This window comes from Cnephaeus nilssonii (genome assembly GCF_951640355.1).
Source record: "Cnephaeus nilssonii genome assembly, chromosome: 21".
Lineage (NCBI taxonomy): Eukaryota > Metazoa > Chordata > Mammalia > Chiroptera > Vespertilionidae > Cnephaeus > Cnephaeus nilssonii.
The window spans coordinates 33,915,790-33,934,640 of record NC_137092.1 but is presented as its reverse complement, the minus strand read 5'-3'; the positions used below and the strand labels follow the sequence as shown (position 1 = coordinate 33,934,640).

Below are 18,851 nucleotides of genomic sequence, written 5' to 3'. Positions count from 1 at the left end.
AATGACCTCCATCAGGGAGTGGGGATTTAGTAGGAGATACTCCTGACCAACCTGTGTCGGTCAGCCTTGAGTTGGTGTCAGGGCCTCAGATTCTTACCCTAAGTTTCCCTATTTATCAGGGCAATTAACAAAAAACAAAGTGATTGCTCCTCAGGTTGTGTCTTGAAATATACACATGAAGCAGATCAACCAAATACATCGTGTCCACTCAGCCCTCCGGGAGGGGGACTGACTTCTCTCTTTTGGGGAGTCTGTAATAAGACTTGGCTTGACCAACTGTGGGAGTTCCTGTGAGCTGTGACAGACCAAGTCCTCAGCCAGGGCCAACAGTATGGCACCAGACTTTTGGGTGTGTGTGTGAGAGAGTACACAGAAACCATCACACCCACACCCCACATACCACAACAGGGTGGAGCGAGCCACTTGTCCTTACCTTAACCTTCTCATCGTTTTCAGAAATGCTGAGCTTTGACAGTGCTGGGCTCCTAAGGATGCAGCCCCAAAATGCTCAGCCAACCTAAAGGGCACCTTTCCAATAAGAGCTTCCTTCCTTTATCTGCCCCTCACATCTGGGGATCCTAGACTCCAACCAGGTCACAGCCACGGGTCCCATTTATTTCCTAAGGGGAAGTAGGAGTCATGTCTCGCCATGTCTGATCCCCAAGCTTGTATTCACAAGCTCACACCACCCACCCAGATTACCTTCTTTTGGCATTTTCTCAAGTTGCATAACTTGGTCAGGAAGTTTGGGGTTAATAACGACTTACTCTACTGTTGTTTCTCAAAGATAAAATAAGAAGCCACAACACTAAATATGACATGAACAGCATTTAATCTCTGATATTTCAGAAGACGCTTTAGGATGTGAAGGTCCCGTGGGGTGCTGTGTAGATGCATACAAGTACTGCGGGAGGGGAGGCAGCATGCAGCCTGGACTGGGATCAGGAGCCCAGCTCTGGCCCCGGCTCGGCTACTAAGCGGCATTGACTGTGGATGGGTCATTTCCCTTCTCCAACAGGGTTGGGTTTGAGCATCTCTAAGGCCCCTCCCAGCTCTGATATTCTATGCCTAACTAGCAGAGAATGTATTGTGTTGATTTTCCATAGGTACTGAGGAAGGTAAAAACGACTTGCAATAGTGTAGGCAAGGCCTGAAACAGTTCTACTGTAAGTACCGAAGCCTCTGGGCTCAGGCTCCCATCTCAGTGTTGGCCTAGCCTGGGGTCAGTCATGAGCAGACTGAGATAGGAGCAGAAATCACAGAATCAGGGACCACTGCACAGTTTATTAGGGAATTTACCAAGTCCACGGACAAGGACCCTCCCCAGCAGAGGTGTGCGCTTTGGCCACTGATCCTGCCTTCTCAGACCAACAAGGGCTCTGCTGCTCTCAATCAACCAAGAGTTTTTAGTTGCAGGAACATGTCCTATCCTTGGGACAGGGGACAGTGAGAAGGTAGCAGGTGAAGAGATAACAGGCCAACTCCTCTTGGCTCCTGTCCAGAAGGCCAGAACTGAGAGAAGGATCGAGCAAAGTATGAGCCAGTCTCCATCTATCGCAGGAATTCTGGAAGACCCGCATTTCAGGTGACGCTGCATTTGTGGCACTGGCACACCCATGGTCTCCTTTGACTTTTTTTTTTTTTTTTTTTTTTTTTTTTTTATCAGGCTTGGCCACCCCTCTCCACTCAGTTCTGGTGAGGCCGAATGCTACCCAACGTACAAAAATCTCCAACATGAGCAGGATTCTTAACGACTCCTTGTGTCTTATAAATAATTTCAGTGATATATACAGCTTAACACACACACACACACACACACACACACACACACACACACACACTCCTGTGGAAATCATCTTCAGGATGATTCATCGGGTACTCATGGGCACAACCACCCTGAATCTGAGCGTAGGCTTGGACTCCGATCTCTCCCTCCTCTTCGCTTCAGAGAGCAGAGCGTCGGAAAGAAGCCTACCCCTGCCCAGCCCCTGAGCAGTGAGGTGGCCAAGGCTCCTAGGTGGAGCCCTGAGAGTCGTCTTGTATGACAGGAGGCAGGGACGAGGTTGTGCGGGCAGTGCTGGTGGCCAGGGCCTACTTTACTCCTTCCACAGTCCCAGCTTCTTCAGAGCCTCCCTTCGGTGCTCATCAGGGATGCCTTTGGGGGAAATCTTGACACTGACACAAGAGGGGCGAGGCAGCTTGTCGCGGCTCTGTCCTTGGTAAGACAGGCGCTTGGAGCTCTGCTCGTGGTCAGCCAGCTTGCTCACCTGAATCCCTGCAAAGTCCTTCCCAGTGCCCAAGGAGGCAGGGCGGGGCCGGGAATTACGCAAGTCATTGGGTGAGATTTTGCTCAAGAAGGGGTCTTTGCCCAGAGAGGTGCTGGTCTTGGAGCTGGGGTCTTTCCCAGCTGAGAGGTAGCTGCTCAGCCCCACACCTGACCGCTCCAGAGTGTTGGACTTGAAGTTCATCTGTCTCAGCCCAGGGATGCTGCTCTCCTGCAGAGTCAGGGGACTACTTACCCCGGGGGCCCTAGAGATGGGAATTGGCATGGATTTGGCAGCTGGAACCTTCCCTGCAGTGGGTTCCTGGGCGGGAATGAAAACCTTGCCTGGAGTAGACCCCTGAGCTAGAGCGGGAGCCAGGGCTTTCATTGGAGAAGGTCCCCGGGTTGGAGCAGGAGCGAATGCCTTCCCTGCAGCAGGCACAGCTGCTGAGACCTGAGGTGCAGGCTGAGCCAGGGCAGGAGCTGAAGCTGGGGCTGGGGAAGGGGCCTGAGCGCCAGTCCCCTTGAGTCTGATGGAGCTGGTGGGCTTACTTAAGTGGGGGCTGGGCTTCTCTTGGTCCTGGGGCAGCCCCAGCTTCTCTAGAGCCTCCTTGCGTGCTTTCCTCTGCTCCTGCAGGGAGGAGGAGACAAGGCCGGAATCGCCGGGGGCAGCCTCCGAGTGGCGGGACAGCCAGTGCTGGGGGTCGCTGTGGAAACTGCTTCGGCTGCTCTTGAGAACAATATTCGGGGGCAGCTTCCGGGGCTTAGGCCCTGTGAGGGGAGCCACTTGGGCATTTGGATCCCGCCCAGGTGGGACGGAAGCATCTGCCGCTCTGGCGTTCTGAGACGACATGGCAGGAAGAGGCCGAGGTTGACCTGGTGGCCCTGTTGAGCTTTTCTCATTGGCGTTTTGGGACATAGCCTCTGATGAAGTCTCCTTTCTCTTCTGGGGGCTGAGTGACGTGAGGAGCTGGGGCGCGGGGGTCTTCTCCCCTGGCCCTGTGGGCAGGCTGTCTTCCCCACGCTGCTCGGGCTGGGAGTCCCGGAAAGCCTCTGGTGGGGGGATGAGAGCTGTGTCCAAATCCAAGGCGGCCTCCTGGAGCCCCGCCGGAGCCTGGCTGGGCTCCCTGCTCTGGCTGAGCTGCTCTTCCCTGGGGTCTGGGATGACCCTCTGGACTGGAGCCTGGCTGGGCTCCCTGCTCTGGCTGAGCTGCTCTTCCCTGGGGTCTGGGATGACCCTCTGGACTGGAGCCTGGCTGGGCTCCCTGCTCTGGCTGAGCTGCTCTTCCCTGGGGTCTGGGATGACCCTCTGGACTGGAGCCTGGCTGGGCTCCCTGCTCTGGCTGAGCTGATCTTCCTTGGGGTCTGGGATGACCCTCTGGACTGGAGCCTGACTGGGCTCCCTGCTCTGGCTGAGCTGCTCTTCCCTGGGGTCTGGGATGACCCTCTTGGGTTCCCCCGGCAGGTGGCTATTCGTCTGGGTGGTGCTTTTCCTGAGGTTCTGGTTCCTACCGATGTGGATATTGCGGGGGAGGCTGTAGGAGCCGGATCTGAAGCCCAGGCCTTGGGGTTCAGGCAGAGGGGGGAAGCTGGACTGGGTTGCTCTCCTTGGCTCTAGTCTTTGCTGAGCAACGGTCTCCTCTAGATGTCCTGTGAGGGGCCGGGAGAACAGGCAAAGAGAGGACAGAGGTGAGAACCCTGCTGCCAAGGGAAAAGCAAATATTCCTTGAACTCTGATCTCTAATTTGCATGGATGGGTTTTGTTTTTGTTGTTTCTTTGCTCTTAAAGGGGAAGCACTCTTGCCTGGATATCATTTAGATGAGCAGATCGATACTAGTAGATTGCTTTCCATCAGGGATTAATTTTTCACAACAACTGGGGAAAGGGCAGCCCCAGATGGCTCCCTGTCCTTAAATCAGGCTCTTTCTAACCCTCTACAGAAGCACCAGGGTGGGAGAGACCCAGGACAGTCCCTTAGGTACCTTGGGGCTCCCCGGTAACTGAGTCCAATGGAAGCATTGAACTCGAACAGCATGAACAGGTGATTTGCCCTTGTTGGGCTCCACCTTCTTCCTTCACGTCCCATACTGGTAAGTACCCGGATGATTCTGGGTAATGGCCAAAGCTGTCCCCACACCAGAGAGCGACATGGGCTCTTTCCTTCCAGTGAGCTAGTCAGGTGCACCGGGCCCACTGGGCCAGGGAGTGAGTCCGAGGTGGCAGTGAAGCCCCGTGTTCCCATTTACTGCTCTAGCTTCAGGGACATTCTAACACATTATCAATGAATATTTGCTGAATGAATGATTGCAACCTTGATTCCAGTGGGACCCCACCCTGGGACATATGACCCCACACTCACGGCCACACTGTCCCCCTTCTACTGAGCCTCAACACCACTGGCTCTCCACACACTCTCCCCAGGGCCTTAATGTGCCACCCACTCAGGCTAAGGGGCCCCTCCCTCTTCTTATCTCCTGCAGCCTCCGCCTCTGGGTCATCCAGATTAGCTCCCCAGACTGACTCAGACTCTACAGAGCCAACCACCCACCCCTCCCTCACCTCTGTCGTTCTATCTATTTAGAATTCCTCCATGAGTGGGTGGCAGCTGGTCAAACCCTCTCCCTCCCAGGCCTCTGACACATGTAGACAGGCACAGGAAGCTGGCTGGTCAGCACACCCTCCCTCCCTCCAGGGACAAAGCTTTATTCTGGCCAGGAGAGTGGAGGGGAGTGTGGTCACTCCTTCTGCTGCCTGTGACCCTTAGAGCCAAGAGCAAACTAAGTAGAAAGTGGCCAGAAGGACGTTCAGATTTTCTGCGTTTCGCTAGAGGTGCTACCCCAGACAGTCTCTTACCCTGGGGAGCAGGCTGGAGCAGGGGCAGTGCTCGGGGACTTTGGGGAGTTGTGGCTTGCTCAGACTCCTCAGTGGACAGTCCGCTGTCAGCCTCAGTGTCCAATGAACCAATGGTCTCCTCCAGGAAGAGCAAACACTCCTTCTCTTCAGCGGACAGGAAGTCGTAGCTGTCAGTCTAGAGTGAGGACAGGAGGAAGGAGAGAAGGGAGCTGTGAGAGAAAGCTCGGCAGAAACTGGCGGGGCCTGAGAACCACCCTGTGTTGGGGAAGGAATGCTGAAGAGCTGGAAACCTTTCTGCGGTGCTACTCTGCAAACCTGCTGGAGTTGCTTCCTGAAACTGTAGGCACCAGGGAGGGCAGAGATTGGCGGGCTGCTGTCCCACCAGGTGGCTGGGGAGGCAAATGGCAAGAGGCCTTGCTTTTGCTCAGTCCTGGGGGAAATGCTTGGGAGCACAGATCAGAAGCAGTCCCAGGTTCTCGTTCCGATTTCTCTGGAATTATTTGTTGCTTCTTTGCTCAAACATGTCACTTTGTGTGTCTCCGATTTAGCTCTAAATTATACGAGCGACATAAAGATTTGACCTTCAACTTAAAGGTATTGCTTTCAACTTTTCTAAGTACTTCTGCATACTTGACCTGGCATGTCAAGGACAGGATGAGGACAAACAGGAAACGCAGCCAACTGCTGGCTGCCAGGCCAGTGGGAACAGTGGTATGACTAGCCACAGATACATCTACTAAATAATTTATGCTTGACTCTGAAATGCATTCCATACAGGATTTTTTTCCCCCGTGTGTATTTACCTTCTTGATAGTATTTGGCTCTGCTAACATTCAAATGAGTGTGCATTTCTTAAGCAAATAGTAACTTAAGGAGGGAGGGTGAAGAAACTGGATGAGTACAGAGGAAGAGGGGAGAAAGCTATTTAGTATTAAATATTAGGTAGATCTTAAGTAACTGATTTGAATTATGGGAAAGCCCATAGGAATATCTAGAAAAAAATGCTATGGTCATTTCTGATGGTTACTGACCATGTTCTACAGGCCAGGAAGATCCATGGAACAGTTGCTCTCCAAACAAGAGGTTGAAGGGAAAACTAAAAGGGCAAATAGGAATATATGAAATTTGGCCCAAGTCCATTCCTGGCATCTTTGTCCTGCTTCCTAATATTTGAGATGCTTCAGAGTTATATATTCTCCAGACCCACTCAGATGGCCAGGAAAGATTTTGGGATAGCCCTAAAAATATCCTGGGAGGAGGGAAGAGAGCTGTTGGAATAACCCTTCCAGTCCCAGACTCCTTAAAGTGCCATCTGTCAGCTGACTGAGTGACAACTGACAGATGGCACTTACATTTCAAGGGGAGCCCTAAACATAACCCTTGGAAGCCCTGAAGCCAACTCCAGAGGTTCTCTGAATGAAGATCTTCTTTACTGCCTTGACAAAGATAAGCCAGCTCTGGGTTTACCCTTCGTGGATGTTTCTTTTTGAATATCTTTAATCCCAGTCATACGGAGTCTAGTGGTATGTAACTATGCATCTTGGCCTCAGCCTAACAGAAACAGAAAGATGTCTCTGTGGCCCCATTATCGAAAGTCAAAAAGAAATTATATACAGATTGCCTGCACTTTGGATTTTGTGTTTGTGCTGCTTTTCCTAATCCATTTTTACATATCAAAACTCACCTGAGGATATGTTTTCACCAATTTAAGAGAGAGGGAGAGAGAGAGAAATATCGCCAGGTTGCCTCCCATACGTGCCCTCACCAGGAATCAAACCACAACCTAAGTATGTGCCCTGACCGGGAATCGAACACGCCACCTTTTGTTGTACAGGATGAAGCTCCAACCAACTGAGCCACACTGACCAGGGCTCACTGACTATATTAACATCCTTGACACACAGTAGACACCCTTATAATCCTTACATTTTCAAATACCTCTAAAGCCACAAACTATAAATTCTCAGGTGTTATTATGTATATGATGAATTTTCACAAGAAAGGAAAGCTTACATTTGGACATAGGGCAGATTTACTCTTTCACACTAGCCATACAACAATTAAGATTTAAATTCATGCCCAGAAAAATGACGATTTATTATGTGCCATTCACAAATAATTAAACATAGTGACTTTGGAAGAGTCTCAATCTCTGCTCATACATAAATTATTTTCTATAGGGAGACAATGCGCTAAGTGCTATATATACACATTTCATTTACCTCCCCACAAGAACACTATGAATTCAGTTTTAATATTATCCCCATTTTAAAACTAAGGAGACTGAAGCTTAAAGAAATGGAGTAATTTGCCCAAGGTCATACAGCTCATACTAAGGAACCCAGATCTGTTCGGCTCCAGAACCCAGGCTTTAATTACTCTGGCCTCTTTGATCTTTTTAAAGGCTGAAATAATGCTGCTAATTGCAGAGAACCTCAGGAACCCATGTGCTACAAGGATCTGCATTCTAGTTTCCACCACAACCTCTGATCACCGGCCTGCTCTCTCATCTCCACTCAGACCCCAACCTAATGAAAACTAGAGAAAGTCTCACTGGTCCAACTGCGCTCTGGGGTTGTCCCACCCTATAGAGCCCTGGGTGACTCAGAGGCAGAAAGCATCAACTGGTGTGATTCACTCCCTGACAAGGAAGATGAAAGAGAAGGAGCAGTGAGCCAGGTCGGTGGTGGGCAGGGCGGGGCAGGGCAGGGCAGGTGTGCAGAGAGCGGGCCAGGTTGCAGGACAGAGAGTACGTACAGATCCAGAGCGGGTGGAGGTGGTGCTCGTCATGCTGTCCCAGCTGCCGATGCGGGTCACGGGTTCCGAGCCAGGCCCCTCTGGCCACAGCTCCCTCTCGGGCATTGCCAGAAGCAAGGTGCAGGGACGGCGAAAGGGGCTCCCAGAGGGGAAGCGAAGAGAAGCGAAGAATGTCCCAAGCTGGGCCTGAAAAGAAAAGAATCAAAGCCATGTGTGAGCCAAGCCTGGGCTCCGGCAAGGCTCTGCCCAGGCCCTGGAGCAGCGTGGCAGCAGGGACATCAAGCAAGCAAAGTGCTGGAAGGGGCCGTGGACAGCCATTACCCAAACCCAACCCCCCCCCCCTAGCCTGCAGGGAAGGACACACAAGCTGGCTCACATACATGCAGAAGGACGGACTTAGGTGGTGGAGAAGCATGTAGTCAGAAAGGAAATTCCATCACTTCCTTTAGTCACCTTTTCCTCTGAACTAGGGAGCTTACCCTACACCCTCATTACTATAAACAATAAATATTATAGGGGTTAATAGCTTGGATTCTGGAGGTTGTTGGATCTGGGTTTAAATCACAGTTTAGCCATTTACAGTTATGTGACTTGAAGCAAATGACTCTTTCAGTTTGTTTTCCTCGTTAAACAGGGTTAATGTAAGGATCAAATGAGAACAGTTAGCATCATTTAGCTCAGTGGTCGGCAAACTCATTAGTCAACAGAGCCAAAGATCAACAGGACAACGACTGAAATTTCTTTTGAGAGCCAAAAACCGACTTGTGCGCATGGGCCACGAAGTTTCAATTGCACTGTACGTGCGCGCCCGCACGTGGTATTTTGTGGAAGAGCCACACTCAAGGGGCCAAAGAGCCACATGTGGCTCGCGAGCCGCAGTTTGCTGACCACTGATTTAGCTGGTAGTAAATATTAAACAATGAATAACTAACTACTACTGTTCTTATAACAAGAAACGGACAAAATCCATCTGGGATCAAAGTAAATTGAATGAAGGGAAACAAGAGGTTAGAACAGAAGGGTTCAGGTTTAAATGGGAGACTATAGGCTTGAAAGAAGGAACAAGGCCCTAGATAGTACCTACTTCATAGGGTTGTCTTAAAGATACAACAAAATAGTCCCTGTAAAACACTTGCACAGTGCATGGCCCGATTGTTAGCTGCTGTTATAGTCAACAGCACCATCATCACAGCAGCCACCAGCAAGCCACCATTATCCTCCTAGCCTTGGACACATATGCATAGCACCTACAGTGGTTGGCACAAACCCAGTTTTCCTCTTGTGCATCACCCCCTCTATGGTTGAACTTATCCCAAGGAGGTTTCCTAACCTGTGTCAAATAAACAAGAAAAATGTCCTATATAGCTTCCTCCCAACTCCAACTCCCAGGGGAAAACGTTTCAAGTTCATTGTGCTAATAGTAATAGCAAAGGAAGGCCGTCTTCCCTCTGAAAATCACAAGGATTTTCACATGCCTGTTTGTGGGAAACACTCCAGCACAGTTGGGAAGGCCAGGGTGACTCTCCTTTGTGAAAATGAAATTCTAAAAAAAATAAAGATTAATAGACAGACCAAATGGAAAGTTGAGGGAGAGGTAGAATACAAAATATAGAATACAGTCTGATTCTGAATCCCTATTCTTCCCATGACACCATACTTTGTTTTCTACCATCTTTCCTACCCTTCCAATACTAGGTAAAATGTCCTAGAGAAAAAAAAATGTGTCCGATTTGAGATCTTGGGACTTGGGGTTTGGATTTCAGGGCTCATTGTTCCTTCACCAATAACTGCTCCCAATGCCCCAGTCAGGTTCGGGCTGTGCTGGGTGTGTCAGCCTGCCAGCTCCACAGAGCTGACAAGCACAAGGCCTCAGAGAGCTCCCCTCCTACTTGGGAGAAAGTCCTCAGGGGAAGCAGGTAGGGAGGAGCAGGACAATGGGGAATGAAGAGGGAAGATCCCTAATGACACATGTAGTTTATGATGGTCCAGCGCCTCTCAGGAGATAGGGAGGGAACGGGAAGGACCAGAAATGCCAAAGATGCCCAAGGATAAGTCATCATTGGGTAAGACAGTTCTTAGAGTTCCTTCATGAGGTTAGTTGCCCAATATCTAGAACCCCAAAGAAACAGGAACATGAGAAGTCATGTGCATGGAGTTCAGTCACCTCATATATCCACTCCATTGATGACTGTCTAGGTTCAGATAGTACTAACTCATTCTTGACATTCAATGAGATTGATGCCATTACAGAAAAGGGGAACCATCTCTCATAAAACAAGACACACAGAAGGCGCTCAAGAAATGCTAGATGAATGAATTTGACATCCATTTTAGTGTCTGTTGAGTTGAACTATGGGAAGACCACCTTTTTTGGCTTCTACCCTATTACTATTAGGCGCAATGGAATCTGGTCAATGCTTTCAGTTAAACTAACAGGCATGGAGCATGCACTGTTTCTGAGAAGTGAGTGTAGAACCATGGGGGGGACTATAGCGTTGCCGTAACACACGCAGAAACATAGTTTTTGCCTCCATTTTTTTTTCTCTGAAAAATCGGGGCAGTAAATATTGGAAGTGGCTCACTGTAATTAATATAATAGTCTCTGTGAATGGGTGAGAGGATGCTCCCTCTTCCTTTCAGAGAAAATTACTACCCGGGTTCTTCCAAGCACACTTCAGTGCTTAGGGTGGTTTCCTAGGCTTTCCTTCCTCCTGGGGTGCCTGTCACACTCTCACTTCCGAACCAGGATGGCCTGAAGCGGCTGGAAGAGATGGAAACAATCTGAATAGCACTGCTTCAAAAAAAAAAAATATATAGCTTACAAAGTACTTTAAATATGCTAATGAGATCTTTAAAATAGCCTGATAACTTAGGCAGGATGTTATCTGCCCCTCCCTAAGGAAAGCAAGGAATGACCTCTAAGTGTACATCCAGGACAGCCGGTGGCCCCTGCCCTTCCAGAGGGCATCTCAGACTGCCCAGATGCAAGAGGGCCATGCACCTAAAGAAGGTCATTGGCCGCCCCTGACAGCACAGAAGCCCTCCAGTCCCCCTTCTTCTAACTCACACCTTGAACCCTGTACATTACCTACTCCAGCTTCATGCTCCAAGACCAGGTTTGGCCCCAACAACAGCTATCTCCATACTAAAGACATTACACCAAGTGCCATTGGAGATCGTATCATCAGATGCTACATAACCACCGCAGAGACAAATCCCAACCTGAAACCAAAGTTCAAGGAGTCCTGAAGTGCTCCAACCTCGTCTCCTCACCTTGCTTTCTGACGCAGCGTCTGACCCGTGAAAAGGTCTTCTCTCCCCACTCCCACTTCCCCTCCCTCCCTCCCTCACCAGTTTGGCCTGATCTAGAGGCTGCTGCATTTCCTTCCACCAACTTTACAACCTTGAAACTTGGGGACTATTTCTGGGCAACCGTTGAAACCTGAGATATTTCAACCTGATAAAAAGCCTGAGTACAAGCACTCAGGTGAGAGGTTGGTATCTTTTAACCCTTGACCTCTGGAGGACTTGAGGGGAGGAGGGAATGGGTTAAGAAATGTGTATGGTTAGGGCTGGCCATGCAAAGGCACATTAAATATTAACCACTCCACTAAAGCCAGCCAAGCCTTGGAGGAGAGTAAATAAATAGCATGTGGAATTCTGGCATCTGAAGAGGGTGGGGTGGGGAGAAGGCTTCGGCCCCATTTCAGTTTTCTCTGTGCCTTCTAAATAGACTCCTCCCATGAGCCACCCCATATCCTCCAAGGGCTTGGCCTCCCTCCCCAGAAGTCAAGGAGGTCACCTATTTCCTTTAGACCAGGTGTCTCTGCTCTTCTACCCAGAAATGCATCCCAGGTTGGAGAAGATCCCAAGGAAACCACCAGGACGACTTGCATTGCACTGCGTGTGCAGTCCTCTCTGTGAGCACGTGGGCAAGTTTCTGCGTGTGTTACGGCCTCGCTCTAATCCCCCTTTTCACCACTGCGTTTGAGGGAAGGGGTTGGCATACATATTCTCTGCACAAAAGAGCTTTGTTGGAGACTGGGGGTTGTCTTTATTGCTGACAAGTTCACCATCCATGGCAGCCCTCAGTCAGTGAGTTTGGTGGGCCGGTTCTGGGGTGTGGCTAAAGCGCCAGTTGCCAGGACTGGAGATCCAATAGAAGGGGGGGCAAAAGTAGGTTTATAGTTGTTCATTCATTAAAAAAAAACACACCAAGAATAAACTCTGTTTGAGAGTTCCCAACTGTTAACCTACTTTTGCCCACCCCTGTATATTCACTCAGCTTGTGTCTCAGACACCGGGTCTTCCCGCTTCCCTCTTTCCTGCAGCAGGAGAAAGGAGGCAAAGGGCAAAGTTCCAGGCCAGAGTGTACCCCCCTCCACCACCCAGAGGTGGATAATGGAGAGCTGACTTACTATTCTGACTTTGACTTCTCCATTCAACTTCCTTATGCAGGTAAACCTGTCAAACAAGCTGCTAACTGGGAGCCCTGAAGGAAAGCACACCCGGGGAAAGCACATCACACGACTGTGGCCTGAGCCCCACGCGGAACTCCCACCAGAGTCGGCATGCTACCGTGAAAGAGTCATAAAAATGTGGGTGAGGCCCCAGCGCAGCCAAGTAGCTTTCTGCTTGCCAGTCTCCATGTCTGTTAACAGGTAAAGTCAGGAAATTAATTGAGTTGAACTCAAACAAAGGGGATTCTGCAACTAGATTGTCCACGGGGTTTCCAGAGATGAGCTGGTAGCCTGAGCTGGAGTTTTTCCAAGGTAACCAAACCTCGCCTCCCCTCACAAACAGCCCAGCAGAGCTCATGCCTTCCACACCTGTCCGCAGAAAGCTCCATTATCACATCGCCATTATTAAACACACACACACACACACACACACACACACACACACACACACACACTGCACCCTTTACTTAAATAAAGATAGTCGGTGGGTTGATAAAGCCACGGGAGAGTTTCCGGTAGAAATGCAATGGAAAACCACTCTCATTCCCTGGGCCTTCCTGCATTTTGACTTCTCTACTCCCACTATTCTCTTCCAAAGTCACAACTCAATTGGAATTGCTCAGAGATGGAAATTTCCAAAACAAACCTATTCCCCCCCCTTGTATGCTTAACCAACCTAAATAAGCAGGTTGGGGCGGGGGTGGGGGGAGCGCATTCCAGCCCTGGTCTCCACCAAAGCACTTTAATCCAATCTTCTTGGATCCCCGACTGGCCTCTGGGAGTTGAGGAACAAAGAGGAAAGCCCCCTAGCTGGGGTGTATAGGGCTCCCCACAACCCTCTAGCTCTGAATTCCCACATAGCCCCCCACCCCCTCACACACACACACACACACACACACTCACACACACACACACATACACACACACACACACACACACACACACACCTTGCTACAGTATAAGCAATAGTTGGTTAGCGATTAACTCACCTTTCCTGGATGGGGGGCTGAAGAGAGGGAAGAAATACCCTTCTATTTCAAAGGGCAGAGACACAGACAGAGCCTGCCTCCCCTGCCTCCTGCTGTTTTCTTCTTTTGACCTCTTCCTGACTTACCTGGACAGGTAAATGCTTCATCGGTGCTGGTTCGCCCCACCCCGCCACTGACTCTCAGCCAATCACAGCATTCTCTCCCTACCTCTCATTCCAGCTGTTTCTCCAGGGAAGGTGTGGGAGGGGAGTGGGCAGGGCGGTGCTGCTCTCACTTAGCCAATCATCTCTTGCCATTCCTTCCCCCATTAAGAGCCAATAAAGAGCCCTTTTAAAAAACGGAGGGCTGGAAGGAAGAGGGACTGGTTTGGGCTGAGACTGGAAAAGGAGAGTTGGCAGTGAGGGGTGTAGGCAAAAAAATTTTTTTTAAAAAATTACATCTTCATATAAGTCCACTGGGCAGTATGCTCTTTTACGTGTCTCTCTGAAACTTAGTTTTCTCTCTAGAGCTGCCTTCTTCCACTTGGAACTAAGTTTCCCACTGAATTCTCCAAATTAAAATCCTCTGTGGCCAATTTTGTTCAAGGCTTTTCTAATCTTTCAGAATCACTTTCATCCCCAAGCCTTTGCCTAGCAGCTCATAGTGTTTCAAACTCCACTCCTGACCACAAAGAAGATGTCTAAGACTAGGGATGCCGACCTGACACACCCTTACCGCCCCCCCTCTCCCATCCCCCACCCCCAGATTGCCAAGGGCCTTCTTGGCCTCATTTATTTCTGCAGGAAATGAAACAATTTTCTCCCCGGAGAGTTCCCTGCTGCAAAAGTGCCTGGACAACCTCAACGGAGAGAACATGCTCGTTGTCATTGGGTCTCTGGTCTCTTAGCTGTTCATGGAAGGTAGCAATAAATATTAATAAATAAAAACAAAATAAGTTCCCTCCAGGGTAGCAACTCCTGAATCCTCCCATGGCGGATTTTTGGCACCTGTAGGTAACCAGAAGAAGCAGGGAGAAGAGAGTAGGTGGAAGAATCTGATGCTTTCAGGAAGAAACCTCCTTCCAAGTATGGAGGTGACTTTTACCACTTGTGATTTTTGCCTGGAGGCTGATCTTTCCTGGATATAGGTTTTCCTTGATGTCAAAAGGGCAGGAAGAAAAATTAAAATCAATGCACATAATAATTGCCCACATTTATTAAGCTGTTGCTGTGCATTAGGTATTGTGCTGTGCTAAGCATGTTCATCCACCATGTCATTTCATCTTCATTTCAACTTCAAAAGGTAGATGCTGTTAATATCCAAATTTTACAGGAGGTTAAGTAACTTGTCCAAGATCATGTAGCTAGAAGGTGGCAGAGCAGAGATTTCCATTTAGGCGCCATGACGGCAAACTTGCCACGTACCAGTATGATGCCAGTCAGCCTCTACTTCGGAGAAAATCCTAAGTGGGAAACATGAAACACTCAGATAATTGGCAGGTCTAATTCTAGCCATTAGATTCATCCTTTCCCATCTCATTTCTGTCTTGTCACTATGCATATCTTTCATAACAAGGTGACACATGGCTTTCATCGTTTCTCTTTCTATGATCATAGTTGGGTAGGAATTGAGAAGTGCAATGATCCTGGAGCCAAGGTAGAGAAGCGGTGGGGCAGGACTGGCGAGGAGGAAGGAGACTTGAGGAACCCTGGAGAAATCCAGTACCCTGTCAGCAGGATATGGATGGCAGAGCTGATTGAGCATTTAAGGGCAATGACCTCTCTTCATGATGTGTCATTCAAACATGTATGATGTCACAATACTAATGAAAGAGGAAGGGCACCTCCTACTCAGGAGTTCAATTAACCCGAGTTACACCCATGGATGAAGTCACTGAAGTTGATCCAGCTTCATAGGTGTGTAATGTGAACATTTGCTAAAAAAGTAAAAATAAAAAATGAATTGGCTTGTGAGGATTAACCTCAAAGGGATAGCAGGCACAGTCTTGTTTGTGAATTGACCGTGTTTTTCAGTTTATAATAAAATCGAAATAGTGAAGAAGAGCTCCTTTTACCAGGTAGACACAGGGACATAGACAACGAGATCTTTCTGTTCCTCTTTCCTTTTAGACATCTTTTGGAAAAGTATGAACTATTTCAGCTAATTGAAATGTACCTATCGCCCAGTTCAAGAACCGGAACAGGAACATTACAGTTGAAGTTACTTACAAGCGTCGCCCCTCCCTCCTCTCCTGCCTCCTCAAAACATACATACACCCAGGCTGAAATAAATCACCATCATGCATGTCATGTTTTTTTATCCTCTATGTCTTTAAATGTTTTACCCTGGAATCTTTTTTTTGTTTTTCTCTGCTCTCTTGGAAAAATACCAAGTCTCTAAGGTTCCGAGAGAATTGGGAAGGAGGCCTGGTCTAGAGGGAAGAGAGGACTCCAAAACCCAGACATATCGGAGAGACTGGGCTCCCTGATTGATGCAGGTCATCTTTGGAGGAGGCGTGTGGCATGTGTGTCATTGCTCTTTGTGTATGAATTCCTGTTTGGTGACTTGACTCCATGCAGACTGATTACAGTCCAGCTCACCTGACTCATCTGTGTCCTCACTCCTCCATCCTGGCATGCTGTTGTGGGGCAGTCATCTCCTTGACTGTCAGAGGCTAGTTTACTATTTCCTTTCTCAGTACAGCCTCCCAGCGAGGCATCTCACTTCCTCACTCAAGCACACTTCTATACACACACACACACACACACACACACACACACACACCTTCAAAATTGAAATATACCATAGACAGTCATTGGGTAATCTTTCCTCTTGGGACACCTTTTACTGGCAAACTCTGAAAAATATTCGTGGGCCTCCATTCTAACCATTCACGATACTTGTTCACTCACATTATAGTCACATTCTACCAGTGTCTCTTTCTTCTTTAAAGAAAAAAGGAAGTTACTTTGAACATATATTATCACCATCCCTAAGAAATGCTGGGTGCCCACTATGTTCATGGTATTGGGCAGGCTACAGTGTGCTGAGTATATTTCTGAACATATTTCTAACATGTTCAGAGGAGGAAAGGTTTTATTCCTCAAGAGCTTGCTTTAGCCCAGCCAGTGTGGCTCAGTGGTTGAGCATCAACCTATGAACCAGGAGGTCACAGTTCAAGTCCTGGTCAGGACACATGCCCAGGTTGTGGGCTGGATTCCCAGTAGGGGGTGTGCAGGAGGCAGCTGATCAATGATTCTCTCTCATCATTGATGTTTCTACTTCTCCTTCTCCTTTCCTCTCTGAAATCAATAAAAATATTAAAAAGGGCTTTCTTTAAAGATAAAACAGCTAGGGAAGGATTTGGATAAAGGTGATCAGAATTTGGAATTGATAGGCCAGATTAAGATGAATTAGATCACTAAGTTCTCACCAAAGTGATATCAGTGTTAATCCTAATATAATTAGATGGAAATTAAAGGGTGTATTAACTGGATTTGGATTAAGGAGTTCTGAAATTGCTTAACCATTAAGTAGTTCCTGGGAGCAGCTTTTTTTCTTTTTTCTTTTTTGGGAGCAGTGTTACTTGGGCCCATCTATCATGGACATTTAGAGGATTCAGTAGTTCTTTTCCTCCAAGTGTTAATGAAAGTTTGAGGGCTGAGGTCATCTATTAGCATCAGAGAGTTTGTAAGAAACACCAAATCTTAATGTGTTCAAAATTTAACTCATCTGACCCCTGCCCCTCAAACCTGTTTCCGAATGCCAACTAACAGCATCACTATACCTAATCTCTCTCAGACTTAACACCTCCCAGCAATCCTCCCATGTTGCCATGAGATTGTGCTCATATCTCTTTTTAGCTCCTCATCCTCCCTACTCTGACTCAGGATTTTACTACATGTAGAATCATAGGTTATTAAATGTAAAAGAAACTACAGAAATTCCTTGTTTTATATCTTCCATTTTATAGATGCACATCTGAGTTTCATTCCTCTCAAAATGCTTTGATATATTTTCATAGCATTCAAGATGAAATTCTAAGTCCCCATATGACATAAAAAGACCTTCATGAGCTGGCATCTCCTATCACATATTCATCTAGTATATTCTTTACTATAGTCATATTTATATTTATGAAACTGCCATGTTTTCATGCTTTTGGGCCTTTTCACATGCTGTGACCTTTCCTTGGACCTGTTCCCACCCTATTCTCCAGGATTAGTCTTATACTTACTTCAAGGTTCAGCTTACTAGTAAGTACCACTTTCTTTTGGAATAGGATGGTATGGGGCATGCTACACTATAATCTCTTAACACTACATATATATATATATATTTAATTCACTAGAATGTAACTGTTTTCTCTCCTTGTAAAATTTAAATTTGCAAAGGGCATGAGATTTTTCTGTGAATAACTCTTCTATTCTATTACGATATTACTAGTGGCCTGGTGCATGAAATTCATGCACTCAGGGCAGGGGGGGGTAGGGGAGAGGGGTGTCCCTCAGCCCAGCCTGCGCCCTCTCACAGTCTTGGAGCCCTTAGATGTCAGGGGAGTGGGCCTAAGCCAGCAGTTGGACATCCTTAGCGCTGCCACGGAGGCAGCTCACCAGCTGTAAGCCCAGCTTCTGGCTGAGCAGCGCTCCCCCTGTGGGAGTGCATGGACCACCAGGGGGCAGCTCCTGCATTGAGTGTCTGCCCCTGGTGTTCAGTGTGCATCATAGCAACCGGTTGTTCCATCGTTCGGTTGATTTGCGTATTAGCCTTTTATTTTATAGGATATATTAATGACAAGACTGATGAGGAACTTTTTAGCAATTGAAGTCCTTTAAGAAAATTGCCCTAAAAATTCATATTTTAGATCATGTTAGTAATTATCTACTGCTACAATTTTGCTTACTGCTTTTTCCCTTAATTTTGTCTTTTGACATACTATTAAACTGTAAATCGCTCTTAGAAGTAGTAGGCACTGGCTCTGAGAACAATCAGGATTGTTTTCAGAAGTTTTTGACCTTTTGATGTCATGAATATACCTGCGTCTGAGGTACTATGAAGGCCCCAGATGATGATGGTTTATATTACAATGATTTAAAACACCCAGCAATGGGTTGACCTATTTTCTTTTTCTTAAAATGCTTCTAACATTCTTTATGTTATTTACTTATAATTATGGATATCTCAAGTTATTTAATAAATAAGAAATATTAGGTTTAATAGTATTTACAAAGAACTGTACATGTAGCAAATATTCAATACTGGAAAATTCCAGTGAACATTACTGAATAATATTTAGATCTCCTACCAAGCTCCTACCAGCTCTACACAGAACTTTTGTTGAAACTGCAAATTTAAGAATTTTGCTTCTCAAACTTATTTCTTGGAACATTCTTCATAGAATTTGCATTAAATATACTATAATTTATTAATATTTATTCATTGTTAGCAATAGACATTGCCATGAAATACACACTTGTGACAATAGTTATAAGCAAGAAATTGATTAGACTGTTACCACCTCTCTCCTCGCTGTAAATGCCCAACCTCCC

General features: G+C 47.5%; 1 protein-coding gene across 5 annotated transcripts; it reads right to left on the bottom strand.

The window, feature by feature from the left end:
• Positions 1-833: 833 nt before the first annotated feature.
• LOC307092961 (specifically androgen-regulated gene protein) lies at positions 834-13,525 on the bottom strand. 5 transcript variants are annotated; one of them, XM_079760561.1, is made up of 5 exons: positions 13,324-13,425; positions 12,293-12,366; positions 7,875-8,060; positions 5,118-5,292; positions 834-3,913 (listed from the first exon to the last, which is right to left on the bottom strand). In XM_079760561.1, the coding sequence occupies exons 3-5, from the start codon at positions 7,977-7,979 to the stop codon at positions 2,097-2,099; spliced, it is 2,097 nt and encodes a 698-aa protein (XP_079616687.1). In that variant the 5' UTR covers positions 7,980-8,060; positions 12,293-12,366; positions 13,324-13,425; the 3' UTR covers positions 834-2,096. The 5 variants fall into 5 exon arrangements, with proteins under 5 accessions (XP_079616687.1, XP_079616685.1, XP_079616683.1 ...); XM_079760559.1 differs by lacking the exon at positions 12,293-12,366 and adding an exon at positions 10,528-10,635 and having other exon boundaries at positions 13,324-13,421; XM_079760557.1 differs by lacking the exons at positions 12,293-12,366; positions 13,324-13,425 and adding an exon at positions 13,449-13,515.
• Positions 13,526-18,851: the final 5,326 nt, after the last annotated feature.